The 23,846-nt window shown below is 38.5% G+C and overlaps 2 protein-coding genes across 2 annotated transcripts in view; one reads left to right on the top strand and one right to left on the bottom strand.

Moving 5' to 3' along the window:
• The window catches only part of LOC124162380 (syntaxin-12-like), a 32,062-nt gene extending 20,534 nt beyond the window's left edge, over positions 1–11,528 (top strand). Inside the window, exons 6-7 of the transcript XR_006865549.1 lie at positions 10,507–10,943; positions 11,056–11,528. The gene's annotated coding sequence lies outside the window, so the exon portion shown is untranslated. The remainder of the gene's footprint in view (positions 1–10,506; positions 10,944–11,055) is intronic.
• LOC124162500 (ankyrin repeat and BTB/POZ domain-containing protein 2) overlaps positions 1–23,846 on the bottom strand; it is a 113,242-nt gene that overhangs the window by 4,012 nt on the left and 85,384 nt on the right. Inside the window, exons 14-19 of the mRNA XM_046539064.1 lie at positions 23,136–23,263; positions 21,554–21,752; positions 17,892–18,054; positions 15,432–15,637; positions 13,640–13,936; positions 8,748–9,011 (exon numbers count right to left, since the gene is read on the bottom strand). Of these exons, the coding sequence (XP_046395020.1) occupies positions 8,748–9,011; positions 13,640–13,936; positions 15,432–15,637; positions 17,892–18,054; positions 21,554–21,752; positions 23,136–23,263 (1,257 nt within the window). The remainder of the gene's footprint in view (positions 1–8,747; positions 9,012–13,639; positions 13,937–15,431; positions 15,638–17,891; positions 18,055–21,553; positions 21,753–23,135; positions 23,264–23,846) is intronic.

The raw sequence follows: 23,846 nt of genomic DNA on the forward strand, positions 1-23,846 counted from the left end.
GGCACCTTTTAGTGACTTAAATATATATGTATTATTTATTAATAGAAAGCCATTTCAATCATTACAGACCCTAAAACCTGAAGAAAATGACTGGTTCTATTTTAGTGTTTTAAATTTTGTCCCCTCTGAAAAACGTTAAATCAGGATTCTACTGTATTTGTTTTTTTAAATAATTTTTATTTATTTTTCGCACTCATCTATTTTACTGAGATTACGCAGTGATTTTGTGCTCTCATGAGCAATTTATTTATTGTCTTGAACGGTGATTTTCAGCTGTCAAAACTTTGATTGCCATTCTTTATTGGCATAAAATAGCAGCGGATAAACAACCTGTGATCCACGCGTATTTCTAGTAGCCATCCACATATCGATAAACAGTACCTATACACACATCACGATGTCGCATGATCTACATCTACATCTACAAATTACCCTGCGAGCCACCTCTAGGGTGTTTGGCAGGGGGTGATCAATCACCAGCATGCAGCATGCATTTGGACTCCCACATGCACACCACACCGTCCAAGAAACGTCCCGTATAATAACAAACTATACTACTATATGCTGTTAGAAATAGAATATAGAATAGAAATTCAGAAACATGCAGTAAGTTTTACATAGGTTAGTAGGCTACACTACAAGTCATGCAATCTATTTACGCGTTCTATTGCTGCCGTTATAATCTCTTATTGATCGTGGAAAAAATGACATTCGGAATCTGTCTGTTCTGCAATCTATCTCTCTTATTTTATTTATATGATCTGATCTTCCGTAGTACGTTGGCGTCCGCAAGATATGGTTAACTTCGTCAGAAAAGACACTGCTCTTGAATTTATCTAAAAGGTTTAGTCTATTTTTCAATCTACGGTCCGACAGAGATTCCCATCCGAGTTTATGTAAGAGGTCAGTTACACTAACAAGACTATCGTAACGACCTTTCACATACCTGGCAGCTCTTCTTTGGACGCGTTCTAACTCTGTTATTAAGCCTTTTTCATGAGGGTCCCAAACACTGGCAGCGTATTCCAAATGTGGTCTAACGAGGGAAAAGTAGCTAATTTCTCTCACTTTGTCGTCGCACTTTCCTAATATTCTTTTAACAAAACCCATTTTACGATTAGCTTGACCGGTTATTTCTCGAATATGTTTATTCCACGATAGATCATTATTGAGTCTAACCCCTAGATATTTCACAGATTCAACTGCATTTAACTGCGTGCCCCGAATGACATAGTTACGCTGTAGGGAGTTATTCTTCTTCCAGAAATTCATTACGACGCATTTTTCCAAATTTAATTCTAACTGCCAAGCATCGCACCAAGCTTGGATAGCAGCAAGGTCATTCGTTAGTTCATCCATATCTTTGCTGGAACGAATTTCTCTGTAAACTACAGCGTCGTCTGCAAATAATCGTAACTTACTCTGCACTACTTCGCCAATGTCGTTTATATAAAGAAGGAATAGGAGTGGGCCAATGACACTACCCTGAGGAACGCCAGAAGTGACTCTAACCTCATTGGAGACTGCACCGTCTAATACTACTCTTTGGACGCGGTCGCTCAAAAATTCTCTAATCCAGGAAATGACATCTTCGTCTAGACCATAAGATTTCAGTTTTAATATTAACTTTCCGTGGGGTACTTTATCAAATGCCTTTTTGAAATCAAGAAAAATCGCGTCTACTGGAATGTTGTCTTCCCCGGAGACTAAAATATCGTGGGCGAAAAGCGCTAACTGAGTTTCGCACGATCTGCTTTTCCTGAATCCATGTTGATTTCCCATTAATAAGTTTTGCGCGTCTAGGTGTTTCATTACCGAGCTGACTACGATGTGTTCAAGGACTTTGCAAGAGATGGACGTTAAAGATATCGGCCTGTAATTAGATGGCTGTTCCTTGTCTCCACTTTTAAATATAGGCGTTACATTAGCGATTTTCCAGTCATTAGGTACTTCGTGTTGCTTGATGGATTTACTGAATATTAACTGCAAGTAGGGGGCAAGTTCTGAGGCTAGTTCTTTATATACGCGAGAAGGGATTTCGTCTGGACCAGGTGATTTATTTGGACTAAGCGATTTCAATATATTTTCTATTCCGAGCGTACTAATGTCAATAGCTGGCATCTTATGAATACAGGGATTGTCATCGGTCTCGGGTGAGTTTTCGGAAGGCTCCGTGAACACGCTCTTAAAGTAGGAATTTAATAAATTGACTTTATCGTAACTGCTTGTCAACACATCTCCATTGTCGTTTCTCAGCGAACTTACGGTAGATCGTTTACCTTGAACTTCCCTAACATATGACCAAAATGCTTTTGGGTTATCCTGTAACTGCTCTACTAGTGTTTTTCTTTTAAAATTCGTGAACGCATTCCTGAACGCTTCCTTCGTGGCGGCTTTAGTCATCCTATATTTTTTAATTATTAGCTCTCGTTCATTAGCGGATAAATCCGTGCTGACCTTTTTCATTTTAGCATGACACGCTCTCTGTCGCCTCAATGATTTTCTCACTTCCGCGTCGTACCATCTCGGTTCGCTGCCTTCTTTTACTATTTTACTAGGGATGTAGCTATTTATTCCCGAAGTTACGAGCGAAAGAAAAGCTTTCCAAGTATTCTCTACATTTAACTTTAATACTGATTCTTGAAACTCGGGGAAAGCATTTTTCATATGACTCTTGAACCCATCAAAATTAGCTCTTTTAAAAATGAAAACTTTACGCTCTTTTTTAAAGTTTACAGCGGTATTTAGAGAAAACTTTGCAGTTACTACCCTATGGTCACTTATTCCTTCGACAGTGCCAACGTTTATTACCTGATGTGGTATATTTGTCGCTAATAAATCAAGAATATTTTCTCCTCTGTTCGGTGCGGATGCTATTTGAAACAATGAATTAGATGTGAAAGTGTGTAATAAAGCCTCGCAGATCACTTTATCCCTCCCACCAGGAATGAAGCTATAAGTCTCCCAATCTATAGAAGGTACGTTGAAATCTCCACCCACAATCAAGTTTCTTTCAGGATACTTGGATGCTACGCTGTTTGATGTTGTTCTGCAGAGAATATCATCGCTTAAATCGAAGGAATGTCAGGGCAAACCTTTGCGTGGTTTTTTCACGGTTCCGTTGCGGAAACTGATCTCAGAATGGATTGCTTCTGGATCTTCAGGTGAACTACATGGTGAATACTTGGTCTCCTCTTTTGAAAAGGAAAAACATTGGGTAATCATTGAAGTCAAATTCAAGAATTGAAAGATAAGGCAGTCATCACTGGTGATATAGGAATGACTTAGATAAAATTTAATAAAAAGTACAGGCGGTCCCCGACTTTCGTACACAATGCATTCCCGAAAACTTGTACGAAAGTCGAACCATTGACTTCCATACTAATTAGGGGTTACGTTCCAGAAGAGCGGAATATACGTACTGAAACCTTTTTTTCACGGAATTCATTTCAATTGACTTAATTTTAATAATATGTTAATAAAACTCCTCAAATCATCTAATTTCTTTCGAAAATACGCAGAAAATGCAAATAAAAGTTTAAAAAACAAGAACTCCGTTGGCTATCGAGTGAAACTTCCTCTTGGCGTTTAAGTTGACATTCCACTTATTACGTCCACTATAAATAAAAAGACATATCAAGAAGCATAACAAAATGTAGTTGTTGAACCTGCACTCTGGATACCTTTTAATTTTTACACCAAAATTCGACATTTGGCAGGTGACATTCGTGATCGCGTATATTTCGCACGTTTTTAAAAAAAAGACAAAAGACAAACGGAATTCGTGTGATATTTCGTGCAATATCGTTGCTGAAGGTGTACACATGAATTAAACAGCACTCAAACGAAAAACCACAATTAGAAAGAAGATCTTACTAGTTTTATTGAAAGCTATTTGATGATGTCTAGTCAACTTCTTTTGAAAAATATCTTCAATGAAGGCTTTCTTCTTCTTTTGATAAAGGAGCCTATGGCAGGCAGTCTCTCTCCCAAATAAATCACCTAGATTAGAGTCAACTACCAACAATTCCCTTCATTATATACGTTCGTATTGTTCGCATATATGTACTGCCATTTGAAACAATTGAATGTTGGGATGCGAAATAAACATCGCGGGAATTTTAAAAAAATTACAGACCAACGTCCGAAAGTCCGAATTTAGCGTACGAAAGTCGAGTAAAAGGTGTCAATTTTGAACGTACGAAAGTGCGAATTGTACGAAAGTCGAGGACCGCCTGTATTGGGTTCATAAGCATGGTCGCACCCAGCGAGGGGCAGCTGCCCACCCTAGAAGCAAAAATCGCAAAAGTCATTAAGCAGTTCTGAATTGAAACGAAAGTATTCAACACATTTTCTTTTAACCCACGAAAAATGATATGTATTAGTATAAGACATGTAACTAAAATAAAACTATATTTTCAAGGAAATAATCTCATAAACTAATGAAGCACTGTTATAATTTTCTTAAAATGTCACAAATTGGCTTGCTCACCCCCTAGTCCATACCTTCCCCCCCCCCCCTCCTACTTATGATCCTGGGTACGCCTTTGATCATGAGGGAGAGATGAAAACATAACGTAACACTAGTCACAACCCAGTCAACACAACAATTATGGCCACAGTATGGCCGAACTGTGGTTTACCTGTGGCAACTATGGCTATGGCTAGCCACAGCTTGCCATACTATGGCCAGACTGTGGTTGTCATGCGGCAAGCCATAGTGTGGCTTGCCATACACATTTGCAACTATGGCCACACTTTGGAAAGCCACAACTGCCACAGATGATAAAGTTTGTTTACGGTTGCTATAGATGCAGACTTGTTGATGAGTTATCAAAATGAGAGTTGGCTGATTTCATTGATATAAAGAAAGTGTGTTAAAGAAAGAATAATATGTATTTATTTCAAGAGAAAAGGCTTCCACATTATTTATTGATTTAATCTATTTCAGCGTCTTTCCGTGAGTACTGTGATGTTGAAATGTGGAGAGGATTAGATAGACTACCGTAAATGTTGTAATGACTAAATATGTGATTTTACCTGTTACAGATTGGTCCATAAGCCTAGCTAAAATAACTTGAGGTGGATGTGTAACATGTTATTGTCTCAAATCCAAGGCAATATTGTAATACTAGCTTAACTGTTCTATTGTAATACTATTTATGTTATCCTACTCCACGTACTAATATCTACCAGAAATCATTTCTGATAACGGGATCAAAATTCTGGAATTCTCTCCCTGAGGATCTTAGACAGAGGGGCTCCATCCATGCTTTTAAAATTAAATTGTACATGGATTTACTCAGTGGAGAGCTAAAATAAACTCCCACGAAAATACAGCCTATTATGTATCATTATTATGTATTATGTACTATTGCCCAATATTCCGTCTGCCTATGATGTCAAATTTCAATCCTTGTTACGTGTTATTTATTTTTTTTATAGATGCGTATCAAACAACTTTACTTGACATTTTTCATGAACTTTTGCTTTGATGAGCCATTTTTTGTAAATTGTGTTTTTTGCTCCAAGGGTTTTTTCCCAGAGCATAATAAATATCTATTCTATTCTATCTGCAATGTTGTTATGTTTTTTTAGTGGCTAACCAAGGCGATCATTAATGGTTATATTATGTTATTCATGGTTAATTTACTGCAATAATAAAGTACTTACAAACATTATTTACTGAGTAGGAACTTTTATTTGCATTTACCTTTCTGATACTCTATATCGCAAAGTGCTACTTGGGGTATGGGGTGCCAACCAGAGGGCATTTTATCGTATTTATTATTTAAATTGATGGTAAATTAAAATTTTTGGTTCGCATCTAATTTTCCAAAAAATCATTATTTTTACATTGATGGGCATAGCTAGGATTGAAGGAGGCATAATAATACTATTAAAAAGGAATTATTATATGTATAAATATTAATATATTAGTGGTGGAGCATTGTGGCTAGCCAAAATGTGGCCATAGTGTGGCTATCCACACTAAAGCCACATTATGGCTAGCCACACTGTGGCCACAGTGTGGCCGGGGGTCAAAACCATTATGGCGCCATAATGGCAACCCACTATGGCCACAATGCCTTGCCACATTGTGGCCACAGTATGGCCACACTGTGGCCATAATTGTTGTGTTGACTGGGAAGGTTTGCCAGTAGAAGGTTCCTGCTCTGCATTCTTGGTAGAATGCTGATGAAGAAGTGCTGTCTGGTAGAGTAAATTGACTCTTGCCAACATTTCATTTGAATATTCTTGTTGTTGAGCATGAATTTAAAAATGAGAGATTTTTCTATTCTGCATAGTATTTTTCTACAGTCATCGCCCCAGTCATAATGGAGACTAATTAAGTTTCCCACTGAAAAGAAACTGATTTAGACACCAGAAATCTTATCTTAATTCCACAATATCCTGTGTGTTCTGGATTCTCGATCTACTTCTATACCTACTTATTTACTTTTTCCCCTTACTTTCTGGTATCACCCTACCAACTAGGATGAAAGGCTGTAAGCTGATGCCTGGTATTTCAACCAGTGTACAATATAAATTGGCATTGTGCCTTGGGTCACCTCCTAGTTGCGTGTATGTATCTGCACCTCAATGAGGAACTTGCATGGGTCGTAGATTGCTCTAAAAACTATTTTGAATAAGTCAAATGGATACATTAGCTCGCAAAAATACCTTCAGTTTCTCCATTCAACATCAAAATAAATTAAAAAATTGCATTTAAAATCGAGAAAAATTTCTCTGAGCCGACCACTGCGCGAAGACACCCGAGCGTTGCCGAGGCCAGGCGTGACGTCATAGGTGCCTAAACAACCGTAGGGAGTAGGGAAATACGCTGAGCGCATGGTGTAAAATTTGTTTTGAGGGAGTATTTAGCCGCTCATCGTCACTTTATTTTGTTCTGTTATTCTTGGGCAAGTATTCCTATTGCTATTGTGCCTAGATTATTACTTGGGATATTAATAATGCGGCATCGGGATGATGAAGTACAAGCGTTTCACTTCGTATGTTTTAGTGATCGGAAAAATGGATGATAACGTTGCCACTCGTTCGAATAGTACACCTGAAATTCATCTACATCTACGTAATACCCCGCAAGCCGCCTAAAAGGCGTGTGGCATGGGGTGTTAGGACACCAGCCTTTTTTTAGGACACCAAAAATTAATGCCACGACCCTCATGGAATTTGTTAAGACAAATTATTGCTATACGTAGGCGGCAAATCGAGTTATAAAAGAAACTTTTAATACTGGAGGATAACGATCGTAAGCTGTGCTGTTGACATTAGAGTAAGCTGTGCTGTTGAATTTCGCAACACCGAATTATCGGAGAAGGTAGTCCTATCCGTCCTTCGGTACGAATTCACAGCAAAACAGTCTGCACACAATCCACATGTGAGATCGCGAATCGGTTCCGCTGCCAACACACACACAAGCTATAGCCTATTTCAATAATATAGGTAAATCCATAAACAATATACTAGCATATACCATAAAAATATAGTGGGAAATAGGCAAATACTCTTATCAAAAACTGGATGTCACTGTCACATTCTTATATTCATCACGTACAACTTACAATAACAGAACTCGTTATGATGAAAACAACTATTTATTCACTGATTTAAACCCTTAAATTAGCCCACACAAGTGACATTTCTCACTACTATTCGTTGAAATAATGGAATAACAAACTTCACACACAGTTTTTTTTTCAATAGCGTGATCGTGAAATGTCATATCTACGGTGAACAACGGAGATTAGCACGCCACTGACAATTTTTACACTACTGTTAGACATTTATCGATAGTTTAATAGCACTTTTTACACTTCAATCACGATGGAACACTGATAACTCTTGGCCGATATTTTTCAACCTTGTCAAACTTTGTGCATTACAACCACTGGCACTGTGATTATTAGCAGTAGCTTAACGGGAGATGTCACGTTGAAAATAACGCTATTTTGGCACAAAAATGTTCCTAGATGTCTCCAATCAGCGAACAAAAGTTGCATTGACTGGAATTCACCCCAGAATACAAGCACAGACAGTCCTAAACGACGATTTCTCCGGTACCTACGAATAAACGGATGATGTTATTGTATATAAAAACTAAGCGGACATTAGTAAACATCAAAATCGTTCTAATTACATACTTAAATGAATGATATGCCGTCGATAACATCAACTTACAATTAACGTATCCCCCTTCCAATGGCCGTGGCTCAGACTCCTACTACGATGCTATTTAGGTATTATAAAATTTTTGGTTTAACTGCTCCAGTTTTATATTTTGTGCCCTTACTTAGATATTAATATTATAAATAATGCAAAATACGAGGGCTTCCACGCCTCTATCGTCGGATATTTATCTTTAAATATAAAATAATCAACACGTCTAACAAACGAAGCTCTCACAACTGCTGGCAACTATTACAAACAATCACAACAATAGCTTCGCGTGATGTTTAGGCACCTTTGACGTCATCGAGGCTTCGTCGGTAGTGGCTTGGGGGGTGAGGGAGTTTTTCCCGCGCTTTAAAATTCGTTATATTTATCATTAAATATCTCGCGAAGGAAAACTCAGATTTACATGCGGTTTTCTTTGTTGTATTCAGAAAATAATTTTCTGTCCGCCTGTGAAATAAAAAAAATTCATGCAAGTTCCCCATTCTGTTAATGTGATAAGTTTAAGACAGGTAGGTGTTGGTTTGCACAGGGCTCCACGCAGTGCTCACCTTGGCATGAATGTACATAGATACAATGTTGTCCAGGTCAACCATTCTGGAGCACCGCGCCTCGCAGAAGCGCAGGAGGCCGTCCAGTTGGAAGAAGTTGGCTGCAGCCATGAGCTCGAGCACATCCTGCTGCTCCACGTCCAGCGCTCCGCTCACATCGTCCTCGTCCTCGTCGTCTCCGTCGCTCTGCTCCCCCTCCCCCTCGCCCTTGCTGCGAGACGGCGTGCCCCCGCACCCACCCTTGTACAAGTACTGCATCACCATCTGCAAAGACAACACTCATTCGTGAGGCGAGTCTCCACCACTTGGCAGTGTGACTCCAGCCGTATAGCAACCAGATGGGAAGCTGGAGGGAAAAAAACAGGGAGGCACTTTGAAATGTAGGAAAGCGAGGAAATTCATAAAATTCCCATCAAATTGCTAACACCAAAAATCTTAGTTGGACTGTGTAACATGAAATTTGAGCCAAAAAGTTTTACAGAACGACCTATTTGACAATATTTCTTAGTTTTATTGACAAATAATATTTGTGAAATTTGCACATGAGCTAAACTAGAGATTTGGTCTGAAAATTAGCTTGTGTGACTTAAAATTTGCAATAAATCATTCGTATGCAGCACTTAGCATGAGGTTCCAATACCTGTACGTTAACAGTGGCATTCATGGAAAAAAGTAGTGTGGATATTACATGGTAAAATTAGCATGAAAGTCATCATGAAGGGGTTTCATCGAATTTGAATTAAAGGGAAAGTTAGCATAAAAATTTGGAAAGTGCAGTGTCGTATTCAATTTTTTTATGTGCTTTGCAACCTCATTTTTTTAATTTATGTCATTAAATTGTGGAAGAAGACACAACAGATTGTAAAATAACATTGGTATAATATGGAATTGAGAATTAAGCTCCGGAAAGAAATTGATGCAATTAATTGTAAGAAACAGCTCAACTCACTTTCAGTACATACAATTTGCTGTTATAGGTAGTTCTGCAGATTAACGATCCACTCCAGCGTATTTTTTCTATTAACAACTTGTGAAGCTAATGTTTTTGCTAATCCTAATGTATATTTATTGCTAACTTTGTCTATGAACCAGTCTTTACAGTTAACTCAAAAGATATTCTAAATGAGGTATAATCGGTGATATAAAATAAATAGATATTTTAATACATACTACACAATTAAATATTGCAATATTCTATTCCTGCCTTTAATAATTGTAATAATTTAAGCAGTGAACATGAAGTATTACTTGGAACTACTTTATAGATGGATTTTTATTAAATATCAAGTGATGTGAGATGTTCTTTCCGTTGAATTCTCCATAAAAGACTCATGAATTGGGTCTACCTATAAGGTGCATTTTTAAAGGAATTTAGAGACAAATTCAGCAATAAAAAACATTACCTTTTACTTTCTTAATAATACTGAAAAATAAAACTTTTTTTATTATTATCAGTCAAAATTGTATTTTTTCTAAAAATCATATAAATTTTCAATCAATGTCATTGGTAGTTAAAAATTGTAGAGAAACAATGCATAACACATCATTAAATCAAAGTCAAGCTATTTGATACGTCCACTGCACAAACGTCCAACGAATCAAATCCGCTCATCTAGATAGCCCTCATAGTACTAGATGAGCGGATTCTATTCGGTGCGCGATTGTTCAGCGTTTATGCAGTGGAGGTATCGTACTGATTTCAAGTGGTTTGCACTCCGCCTTTGAGCATACATTTAATGATAGCAAATTTAATTTATAGATCGCCATGAGAGAAATCCATTGCCACCCCAATGTTGAGATGTCACCATGGATTCAGAGAGAGAGGGCAATCATTTGAGCCACTACACCCTGAGAGTGAATAACCTTTGCAGTGAGCACAGTGAATCAACGGCTAAAAATCGGTAAAATGCTCCACAGAATGAAGCAAAGCCGCTTGGTAAAAAGCTGCAACTGCTGTTCTTACGTGCAATTACATCAGAAGAAATTAAAGCTTAGACATTGAAAAGTGAGCCCCTCTTCCTCCATATAGCAGTCCAGAGTGCACTTGAAAAATACATGAAATGAAGAGATTTCGGAATGGCATTTGAACTTCTTACCAACAACCCAAGATTTTCTGCATTCCTTCCATGCCCATGGCTTTTACTTTCTACTGCCTGACTCTACGTCAATTCGAGGGCGATATTTAACAGAGCAAAGGTAAGCTACCACATATGCATTATACATGCCACCTTCTCGAGGCATGCTCTACCTTCTGTGTTTTCATGGTTTGTTTGTCATAAATTGTAATGGAAGACATTTTAAATTGCAGCTTCTGAGGTGGAACAGGCATTTGTTTACATGATGGAAAGGGATGAAACACCAAAAATCTTCAAAAATGAATAAGCTTTAAAGCTTATTGCTATCTAAGTATTTTGCAAATTTGGCTGATATTCGTAGGTGCAAAGTAAAGCTTTGTTCAACCTAGACACAAATGCTGACATTCTTCAGCATAGCACTTGAGGGTGTAACAATCTAACACAAAGCACTGCAGGAACAAGAGACTTTGTACGCAGTCACACGCACGGGTGCAAAGTTAAATACAACAAAGGATGAAGTTCGCCATGAAAAAATCTTAGACAAACCTCACACAACTTATTCATGTTTTCAAACAACCCAGGTTGTGCCGGAGAAAATTTTTTTAATGCTCAACCAAGGTATGTACTCGAAAGAAATACTATTCATTAACACTTTCAAATCAAAATTACATATGTGTAGCTACATAACAATTAATTTTAAAACATTGATGAATTCATCTCGATGCACAGTAAAAAATGAATTTCTTATTGTTCTATTTTATGCTCCATTAAATGCTGTGACATATTTTGTAAACTTTGTGTTTACGTGCATGATTTATATTATTTGATCCATTTGCTGTATAATTTTACTGTTTTATATTGCATGCAGCTATGAAGATCAAAGCATTCCCTATAAAGCGTCTATAGAATTCCCTGCCTGTAAACAGGCATAATGACTTGTTTCATTCTTGCACAAAACTTGTCCTCAGGAACCAATAAAAATTATTATAGTATTTTCATCATTATTGTCTACAGTGGACTCTGTGGCACACACATGCCATCTCCAAGAGGTGCAAAAGTAACCTCTAAAAATCCAAACAATCTAGTATGAGCGTGAACTTCGATTCCTAAAATCCCAACATGGGAAATAGGCAAAAGCTACAACTTTCAAATAAAACGACTTATGTTGGAAATAATTTTCTGAATTCTTATAGCAAGTTACCATATTTGTACAAATCTATCACGAACACCATTCTAAGAAGAACCTCCCTTCTTTTGGAACTCCATGAGTAAAAAATTTACTTTTGAAAAATAATTACTGTATATTTCTCAGTATAGTCCTGTCTGTTTTTGCCCAAGATCTCAAGAAGATCAGTTACAGGGTGGCCTATATCATTGATTCCTTTAATAATTTAGTTTTATAGGCAGTAAGACCTATTTTGGAGCACAAGTAGGTATTTAAGTGACCAATTAACCAACCTGAGAATCTCTGTTAATGTAAAAATAATGGTGTGGTGGACAATGTTATTTGCTCTCCTGTCGTAATCAAAGATTAATTAAGATGCTTTTAGTGTTCCTTGGAAACCAGATATGTACCAGATTTCCAAGGAATATTTGCAAGAATTCTAAGTACAGGATAGCAATAATGGCAATTCTTTTGTTTCATTTAAGTAAGAATTTCCAATTTAATTTCTTATTTTATGCAAGTTTTTAGCGTCAAGAACACTGTTAATAGTGGCGCAGCGAGGGGGGGTTTTTGGGGGATTAAACCCCCCCCCCAGAGCTTACAGAAATTTTTAAGTTAAATCTGTTTTACTTGATTGGATTAATATTACTTATAGAAAGTGTGAGGATTAATAAAATATCCCCAAGAAGGCCGTAAAAATCACCATTTTGAACCGTTTCTCTTCATTTTTTTCCGGCGGAAGGCCTCAGCACTTCCCGCTTACCCTGGCAGATATACCACACCCCCAGGCACCCCAGTATTAGTTGCACCTGAAACTCCCCAAGCCTTAATTCCTAGCTGCGCCCCTGCTGTTAATATAGATTAATATAAAATAGGAAGAATAAGAAAGTGTGCATTTTTCTGAAATGTTTCGTCTCCAAGGAACGTTACTGTGGGCCAATTGTTAACTTGTGGTCAATCAAGTTATGAAATTAAGTTTTCAAAATAACACTTACGAAATCAATATATAGCCACAAGATGCATCAACAAAAATTTTAAAATGGTTGCTTTTCTAAGCCAAGCCCAAAGTGGTGCAGGCGAATTTGCAGACGTTACAGAGTTCACCCGACATCTGATCATCGCCAGCCGAATCTTTTCCAGCAGCCAAAAAATGTTTCGTTATTTTAAAACATAAAATAAAATAATTTAAATTGAGATGGTGCTTTCCTTAATCTCTGTTTTTATTGCGAAGCTACGGAGCAGCAATCTTGGATACCTAACCATAATCTATACAATGCAACCCGCAACGCATATTATGCCACCTGCATTTGAAGTCATGAATTTTGGATCAGATTTGCAAATCAAGCCCTCTTTTCTGTGGGAGTTGGTAAAAAAAACTTCGTCTTAAATTCTTGCAAATAAAGTAAATTGCAGAAAATAATGGGAAAATTTTATTTTAAAACATTTTTAAAATTCTAGTTTCACCAGGAAATTGTCTTCATAATCATTCGAATAAGGGACACAGTGAATAGGCACGAGGGGAGGGTGTGCTCAAGCACTCTTGGAACACAGGCAAATAAATCCTAAACAAGCCTATGAATATGCAAGTCTTTTGTATGTACATATTTAGTAGCAATTAACACAGAATCAATCCAATTAATTTTAACACTCACCTGAAATATATCATATCTGATGTCATTTATCTGCACCACTGGTGGATTTCCTTCGCAGCATGACTTTGACCCCAGCATACTGCGAAATCGAGGTGACGACGTGATGAGCACAATCTTGTGAGCATAAAATACTTGTCCTTCCACTCGAAACTGCACATCGCTGAGCTCTGGGTTGTTGACAAATGACGGGTCGATTCTTGCGCCGCCAGACCTTGTTCCTTCCTTCACCTGCTCAATTCTACCCCACCCATAGCACGTTGAGAAGATGTCTGCCAGAAGTAGTGTCGTTCCCTCATTCTGAAAGCATTATTGCACAAGAAACACAGTCACTTTTTGCCTCAAGCATTGCAGATTTAAGTAGCTGTAGCAGATGACAACCTACCCACGATTGGCAACATTGAACTATGGTTCACAGATGACTCTGAAATACCTTATAATTGGCAAAGCTCACCTCAAACTGACCAACAGCCCTGTGAATTTCGTACATTCAGCATAAAAGGGGTAGGGGGCAGTTCCTTTCCCTTCGCTACCTTGTACTTGGAGGATTTCGTTTGAGCGTGTTTTCCAAAGGCTTCACCCAAGATTTGAACCTGAGACCCCAGGTTCAGCAGCAAAGCCCTCTATACACAAAGCTACCATACTATAGATTTTTATAAATTTCGGAACTGCAGCAGTTTTAATAGAATAGTGGTGTTTCAGTATTAGGTTAGCAATACAGATATAGGTTGGCAATGCTGATTTGTATAAGGCAGCGTACTGCAGCTGGTTGGTAGAATATATATATGTAGATGGTGAACGAATAAGAACATGTGTTTGTTTGACCACCCATGAGAATTATGAAGTGAACGAGAGCAGAGACTCATTAAGAATGACAATTTAAAAAAATAAAATTCTCAATATTTTTCATTTGCTATTAACCAAACAGTAAAAAAAAAACTTATCTCTGAAAACCTTGAGTCTTCTGCCAATAGAAAAGATCTGTTTGCAAGATTAGAGGGATTGTAGCAATACAACATAAAAAAATACATTCTCAACACATGTTAACTCAAAATACTTAGGATGATCACAATTGAATATGTATTTAGCTTTTTTAACATAACTGTAAGCTACTCAAGGCATCTTTGCTGATGGAGTACCCTGTCTGGCAACACAGTAGTTCATGACATTACATACCTGCTGTGATTAGTGAGTACACTGCTTAACTTATGCAAGATATTGCAATCCATGCAACCCAGACAGTTGCAACTCAGAAACATAACCTGTCAAGTAAATTTTGCCATCAAAGAATGCACTTCCATGCAGATTTCTGAAATTGATTGCCATCCTTTTTTGTCAATAAAAGTTATCATGACTCATTTTAGCCCACATATTGCAACTATTAAAGGACACATTACGTCAACAATGACTTCTTTTCAATGACTTACCATTGATGACTATGCCAGAAACAGTGTAACAAAACAAAGCCCCCACAATAACCATTCTTTCTACAGACAATGATTATGTGTGAAGGTGCCTAACAGCACAGAATATCATAACATGACACGGTTTAGAGCTTGATTCCTAGGTAAATACTCCACTTGCAATTTCTTTAACTCATGTGTCAGGTAATTAAATTTATCTAATATCTCCAAGGCAAAAGAAAAACCTGAATACTTGTGGGAGACAATAGTAGAAATAAAAAAAAAACTTCCTTGGTTTGATGATATAGTTTTCCATGACAGGGCTTCAAATTGCAAGTAACAAGGGACGTTTGTGAGTACATAGCAGCAAAGTTTAATTAGGTTGGCCTCACCTTGCTGTAGCGAAAGATGTTGAAGAGGAGAGGCAAGCAGTCATCAACAAATTGTGAGGAGCAGTCATCAGGCCAGACCTGCAGGAAGTCTTGAAGCAACTGGTCAATCACACTCTCCAGCCTGTTCTCATGCGCAGTGGCAAGTGCATGCATCCAGCAGTGTAGAGTCCATGCAACACCCAAGTTCCGAAGATCCAGCGTTATCTCTGTAAAATGAGCAAATGAAATAAACCTTTTGACTCTGAACCAAACCACCACAGCTTAATCAGTGGATTTCTTCATAATTTCTGGATTTTCCATGACTTTTGTTATTGTAATGACGACAATAATAATTTTCCTCTCTATAGGCAACAGTATATTGCATTTTTTTATGAAATTGCTCATTAGATACATAAAAAAACAGATATATTGGGGATGGTTAGGTTCCACTTTTTTTGTTTTTGGTTCCAGTTCTCAATTCAGCACTAAAATAGATTAATTTTTAATAGCAAAAGAAGTAATTTGTCTAATAAGTATGCTCATCTAGGATCTTATTAATTGCATCAAGAGGATCATCTCATGAACAGTGCGCATTCCAAGTCATAATGTCTATACGTGGCTCTTTAATAATAGTTAGAAATTTGACTTCTGGTGAAAGAAAAGTTAGTTACAAAAATACAGCAGTCAAAATAACTTTATTGTCAAAAAGAGCATCACATTTTGTGAAGCTCCATCACATAAAGTTAATCGTTCATGAGCTAGATAGATAGTTCTTGCTTAGTAACAGCTTGAATTGTCAAGCTAGATCCAAACTCAGAATCTTGCACGGTCAAGTTTGTATCAAATTAACTTCAGCTTACTCTTGGTAGTATCTATTATCAATAGCATGCTCAGGTTTGCTCAGAAGTTTTTCAATTTTTACACAGATAATATTGATAAATAGATTAGCGATCCTTTCCACCACAACTCCTCACAGAGCTAGCAGTATAAACTTTATTCCTGAGAAGACCACAGGAATGAAAGTTAAAAGGGAAAACATATGCACTATGCTAATTTGAAAACAGCGTGAAAGCCCTTGCTAAATAGAACTTTCACTTTACATATTGTAACGGTTCAAACCGCGAGAGCCGCCCGCTCGCCTCTCGTTCGATATCTCCCTGTACATGTGATTGTTAACTCTCCACTCCCCCAAAATAGAAAATTGCCCCTACGGAGACTTACCGTATCCGGGCTTAAAATCAAGTTCCCCAATTGTTCGTGCCTGCACGCACACTCACTTACAACAGGATTTAAGGAAATCGTGGCAATAGCAAAACAAATAACTTCAATGATATCCCTTTTACAATAGATTTTTAATAACTGAACTACCATAGGTTCAAAAGTTTACACTCACACTAAAATATTCCCCAAACACACGCAATAAATCCCCGTTCCAAAATCCATCGGCGTCACCTCCAACATGAAATATTCACCCTCGGCTTCTCCTTCAAAATTACAAAAGCACTTTCTCAATGATTATAAAAAATTAATGTTTCCAACAACAAAATATACCCACCCTCTTTGGCGAATAAGCAACGTAAAAAATAGTGACATCAAACTTACACAAAAAAAAACTTTCCGTGCAAAGCAAGTATAAATTGGGCGTTACTGTTCAAGTGGCCACCCGTCTTGAAGTCGGGCTCAATGATCCGCCAAGTGACACTAACATTCAGATATTATGCTCAAGCTTCACCACGTGCCGCACTTAAGTCTTGCAGGGCCGTGACTAAAACCAGCCAACAGTAAATTCACTAGGGCCTTATTGTGGGGAGTACACTTGGGACTTTCAAAGGGGGGAACAATCTGGACACAAAAGGATCTATTCGGGCTTTGGTAATTTCCAAGCTTACTTCCTTTATCCGATGTTCTCGCCACCCCTGAAGAGCTGTCCTCGTATCTGCCTCCACCACGTGCCGTAGCTTGGCTGCTGCTGCTTGTCACTGAACGCCACTATTTGACTTATCTCGTGCCAGACCGTAGGAGAGAGAGAGCTATCCTTCTCGTCTCCTACTTTTATAAACTCTGCACTACCCACAATCACCTCTAGTGCACCACAATGCCCTCTTTTTCCCCGGTCGAAAGGCGGGTTTTTCAAACGCATTCCGGGAGAGAACCACTGCGTCGCCTCTCCCGGAAATCCACTCTCACCATTTCACACGACTTCACGTACATAAAAAAAATATTCTACAATAAACAAAAAATAAACCCTTTACCTAAATCTAGTACAAAACCTCGAAAAACAAAAAGAATGCTAAAATTGTGAGTGTGCGCGCAGACGTAACCCCCCCAGCTGCGATCTTTAAAATGATGCGTCGGGCCGGCTCCGGTCCGTACCGCTACAATATAAACATGGTACAATTCTAACAATCGCTATCTACAATCACAGCAAAAGTACACGCTGCTCACAGTGCAGGGGTCCATACATGAGGCGTACGTACGTACCTAGGTGACCATTCTCTGCACTGTGGTACATGGCTTCCTGCAGGGCCTTCACCTGTGACTTGCTCAGCTTGGTCGTTTGGGCCCCATCTCCCATCAACGTCAGCACCGTCCCACTGTTGGATCTCGATGGGTCCTCAAGGCCACACAACGACAACGATGCAACCTGCCAAAGTGAGGAGGAGGAGATCCCTCAGTTATTTTCAAAGGGTGAGCAATGAAAGTACTCAAGCACAAAGACAAATACAGCATCAAAGACTATATTTCCTCCAAGTGGCCGTTCCAATTCCAAACACAATGTAATAAGTGGTGTTAGTTCAAAGCTAAAGCTTAGCCCTTCACTGACACAAGTAACAAGAATGTTCCAAATTCGAGGACATGTTAGCACTTCATGGCAGCATTTGCACCAAAAGTTTCAACAAAACTGCAATAGAAGATCAACAATACAGAAGTTTCGAGACAAGAAGCATTCAGATGGGTTTTAAATCACTCTCCTTCGGAGAGAAAATAACCTGATCTTACTACTGCCATTTTAACTACAGGGCGATGGATGGACAAAAATAGCTCATGACTGGGAATAATATGCATCTCCTGTTTCAATTCATCCCATCTAGCTAGGGCATTCTTTTTAATTGCACTAAGAATGGAATGAGTCCATCAGGTGTTGCTTCTTTGACAGAGTTCTCCCACAAATTCAGCGCCGGGATCTTTGATTCAGCCAGCCTCTGTATCCTCACGTAGTGTGTAGTTCTCCTTCTCCTGATCCCAAAACCAGATACTTAATGAATTACCGCGTGAATGCTTGTAAGAGACGCACCCCTATTTTGAGCATCGGAGCGAAAGAAAAAAAATTTTGCTGCATCATTTAATCCCATTGCGTGGTGTTGCAGACGTATGCCTCGGCTTTCAACGGTTATCAAAATTTCCACCTACAATACTTAATATTTACACGGCATTTTTCAGCTAAATTTACACAATATGTAAGGCACTCGGAGATAAGTAGGTATTCACTTCTAGTCTTAACCTTATGATGCTTACCAGGGATGATTGAGTTGGATTGCCTTTCACCTTGTACTTCAGATTCAAATTCGTTGAAGGAATTGAATCTGAATCCGAAATTTTAAATCAATGCTTTCGTGCATGTAACGTCTCATAAGAGGGAGTAGAAAGAGTTTCGATCCTCTCTTCGCATATGCCGTTGCTTGTCCAACTTATGAACAATTTTTTTTAAAGCTCTCGTAGGAGTATCGCCATAGACTTCCAGCTGTGGGAAATTTTAAGGCAAAACACGACAAGCACATAGCATGAACCTTCCCGAGAGATTGCACAAAAATCATGGGAATCTCAGCACTGTAAGATAATAAGTAGATTTCACAAATTCATCCCTGGCTCTCCATAAGCCAATGCATATGCTGTTTTTTTTCTTTCCGAGACTCCACACACCATAAATCACTTGCCTCCGAGACTCCACACACCATAAATCACTTGCCTCCAAGGAAAATACCAAGTCACATGGGAACAATGGTAGCATGTGTCGTCCTTACCCAGTCTCACCGACTGACCTTTTCCGGTCTACCAGCTTCAATTCTCCCAATATCTGGAAGCCAAATGAGTCACAAAGAATGAGACCTAACGAGACGCATATCTGACAGCATTTAAGTGTTTTAAGCTCTAATTGATTGACTGGCCAGCCTCAGAGGTGGTGGGGTAAAGTCATCGCATGCCAAACAAGAGGTCATGGGTTCGAGTCCCGCCTGGGAAAGTTTCCCCTTTCCAGGGCATGGTTGCTGGTGTACACTTAATTGTTAGATTTTCTGAATACCCCGACATAAAATGGCATATATGAGCTGTATGGGGTGGTTTGGGAATAAAATTTTAAAAAATAAAAATAGAAAACAAAGCTTAATAGTTACAACAAGGCTACTAATATTCAAAATAGTTCAAACAGCACAATTACCAAAGAAACAAATCACATTGCTGTGTCTTCGCCCCTTTGCTTTGAAGGCAACGACGTCACATTCAAGATTGGACGTGTTCTTCCCTTGCTTCTTCACTTGTAGCCTCGTTGCTTGAAAGACGGAGGGAGCGCACTCCTTCCCCTCGACCTCTCCTTCAGCGCTCTTCACTTACAAGCATTTCCAATTTCTTTTATCTGCCATTTAGTCCAACAATGTACACACTCATTTGAATTTTTTAAACCGCAGATTTTCATGCCAATATAATTTTCAATTGCAATAATCCTCATAATAGCGTCTGAAGATGATTTTTGACAAATCAGGCCCTTAGCATAATGAAAATCACTCGGCAAGACAGATGTTGACTATTAACCAGGTCCTTCAAAAATATGCATTTCTCTATGTTTGATATGTGATTACTATTTGCAGTATAAATTCCGTGGGATACCTACTTGTAGCAGTAAATTAAGCAATTATTAAGGTTCATCTCTGAGGTACCAATGCGACGGCATGATGCTTACAAGTAAGAAACGAAAACAGGTTCATTGTAAAAATATGTCACTAAGGGAGAAACTCCCCTGCCTGCCATTTTTTTTACCTAGCGTTTCAGATTACTGACTCATGCTGAAAACCAAGGCCACTCAGTTCCCTTTGGACTTGTAACTAGGGGAGGGGGGACAGATAAGAAATTCGCGTAAGAGATGCATCCCCATTTTCGGCTGCAATAATTTCTGGGAAAAAATGTGAATCTCTTACACACGTTTACATGATAAGCTCAAATAAACAGTCCTGATTGATAGCTAGATTACGAGCAGAGGCTACTTCCTTGTGCTTCATTCTGCTTGAATTTGACTTGAATGATAACAGGAAAACAGAAAACATGAGCCATTCTCCGTGGGGTAGCAGCTATGATGGTTTGCTGGGAAGACATTGATGATTTGAGCCCCATCGATTCAAATTCTACTCACAGTGTGTTGTTCACTGTCTGCTCAATAAGTTGCCATTCCTTCACTTGCCCTTTCCAAAGGAGGAAGCCCAGTATTAGTTGCACTGTTCTTCTGCAGATCTTTTCTTTGAATTCTACTTCACAACATGTGGTGTTCTATATTAATCATATTTATCACTGTAATTTAATAATTACAAAGGGAATGACAATACACGTTTTTATTCCTAATTACCATCCATAAGACAATTCTATCACTCGTACTTGAAAAAACATGATCATTAATTTGCCTTCTCAAATGCACACAAATGGTTGAGTGTCCAATAGAATGTGAATAACAAAATAGCCAAACTCTGGGCAATGGACCAATTTTCTGAACAACTCCTGCCTTTCTAAAGAAAACGTTTTTCTCCCCATAAAGTTAAGCTGCTACATAGTTAGCTCAATCAGTAATGATCCGTACGCACCTGCTTCGAGATGTAACTTTCTCCGCCTCATTCGCCCCACAGAGATGTAAGGTAGTGGAATGGACAGCACAAGTCGTTTTTGCCATTGATTGAATCACAAATCAATAGATTTGCGTTCTGGAAATAAAATTCTCTTTTTTGGACAACCAAAGCCAAACTGCAGTGATTAGAGCGGTCTTATACTGGCTCATTGGCTATTTTTTCACCAATTAGCAAATTAATGATCTTTCACTCAATCTGACAATTCAGCATTAAGAACGGATGTTTCTTTCTTTCATGAGATGATGAGTGGACACAAACCTGGGCACGATTGGTGGAGCGCCACTGGTTGTCATTGGTGAGGGATGGCTGTGACGCGTTGGCCGTGGTGGCTCCCTCTGCTAGGATCTCCTCGAGGGAGAGGACGTCGTGGTGTCCGCTCCCAGGCGCAGACAGTGGGTGTGAGAGGAGCTTGTGGAGCACAGCACGCTGGCCATGGGCAGCAGCCACCGAGATGGCACTGCAGACAGGGACAGCAGGAATTGGAATTTCAACCCCCAATTCAATACTCTTTTATAAAACAAGAACTATGATGGAAAACATTTGGACAGGAACATAAGATACGCACAATACATTTATAAAAAATTGAGTGCTTATAAATGGAGATTTTAAGTTTATGTTCCAATTTTTAAACAATACTTTACCAATGAAAATCAAAACTTTATGTGAATTATCAAAGAAAACCATCAGAAAAATAATTGTAGGAATTTAAGAATCAAAAACATTAAACACCCCAAGAAGCATTAAAGGCAAATTATGGATTTTTGAAAAGTTGACTAAATGACAAATTTTTCATCAAAATACTGTACTTTAAGCAGTAGAGTCAGAACCAAACACTGTACAACAGTTGCCTATAGGCCCAGGTGGATAATGGAATAACTACAACAATCTCCTTATTTAGTTCCTTTGGCTTACACAAGCATCATCCGGTCTGTGGTGGACTTATGACCATTTGTACACAAGGTTTATTCAGTTTTTACATACATAATATCACATTTTTTTCGCATAACCTATATGCTAGTTTGCGACCATCTATGCTGTATGGACTAAGAGCCCTCATTGGGTCCCAAGCTTTTTCTCTTCTCTTGTAATACCCTCCCCTCTTACCCCCTTACACTTCCTTTGGGCCCCTAAGTGTGCTAGTATAACAATGACTGCGAGTTAACTTCAGTACACATCCAATGCCATAAAAATAAAATGCCATTATGGCTATTAGGAGGACAACTTGGGACTAGAAGTGGCAATTTTCTTAATTTTAGTCACTGGCAACATGGAGGGAACACTGAGCCATTAGTGCCCTATAATCAGCAGAGTGTAAAATTTTGTCCATGCACACTGCCCAAGAGGAAGAGCCTTCACAGATGGCTACACAGGCTGTGTTGGCACATACACTGCATTTGTAGCCATTTGGCACAACTTGTGTAGTCACTTCCACTTGGGGAATGCAATGAATGAAAATTAAAATGATTTAAATTATTTAACCATCAAATAACACAGATCATTCTTCATTCCTTTCATACTCCACAGTCAAAGTATTACAGTCACATGGTATTGATTAATAAGGCCACACATTAATTTTAGGTCTCTTAAAAGGTCCAACTTTTCATATTAATCTATTAAAACAATTTTAAGTATCTTCCAATAGACCTTCAGGTTGTGCTGAGAGCTTTAAGCTTATTGGTATGAAAATATTGGTAATTTTTCCTTTATGTTCAAATTGAGCACAAATTCTTAGAAACTTTAAATGTATATCTGCCTGGTAATAGAAAAGTTATACTTAATTCAAATACATGACCTAGAAAAAAAGAGATCAAAGGCATAGAACGTGAGTATTTGAACACACCTGTAGCAGCCCCTCTGCGCAGCTCCTGAATAGCACAACGAATCCTTGAGGAGTGTGGAGAGGAACGGATGCGCTCCATGTGACAGCAACAACGACACCATTTCCAGGTTTCCTGATCCAGCAGCCACCTTTGCAGAAAGAAATTGTATACAATTCAGCCATACTTTAGAGTATAAACATGTTTTACTTAATTGAACATTGCTTTCTCTCAATTTTTCAAGGTTTCTTCATGAAGTTTGCCAAGATCCCTCTTCTCCCCTTAATGAGATTGGGTGAGATTCACCCAGGACCCCTTCCCCCCACCCCTTCTCCAGCCTATAATGCACAAGTATAACACCCCCTACTTCCGCAAATTCAGCATCGAATCACTTGCACCAACTGTTAAGTTTAGTATTGCCACCTACCACAAGTGAAACATAGTATGCTTCAGCCCTTTATCTCCACGTGTTGGTACCAAGCACAAAATTCTTACTCTCCAGTTCTGGTCGGGAAACGTTTGGGCCTCCCAAAGGAGGTTGTAAATATCTGGAGGCGCAGTAACTTTTCACTGGAAATTTTTATTAGTCCGACTCGTTGTTCAGCGTTGAAACATGTCGTACCAATAAAACTTTCCAGTGAAAAGTTGCAAAGGTTGTTTATTTTTCATTCCAACATGGATTTTCACAAATTTAAAGCCGAATCAATTGATTTCATCGGGAGGCGCTGTTATTT

This window comes from Ischnura elegans, chromosome 7 (genome assembly GCF_921293095.1).
Source record: "Ischnura elegans chromosome 7, ioIscEleg1.1, whole genome shotgun sequence".
Taxonomy (NCBI): Eukaryota; Metazoa; Arthropoda; class Insecta; order Odonata; family Coenagrionidae; genus Ischnura; species Ischnura elegans.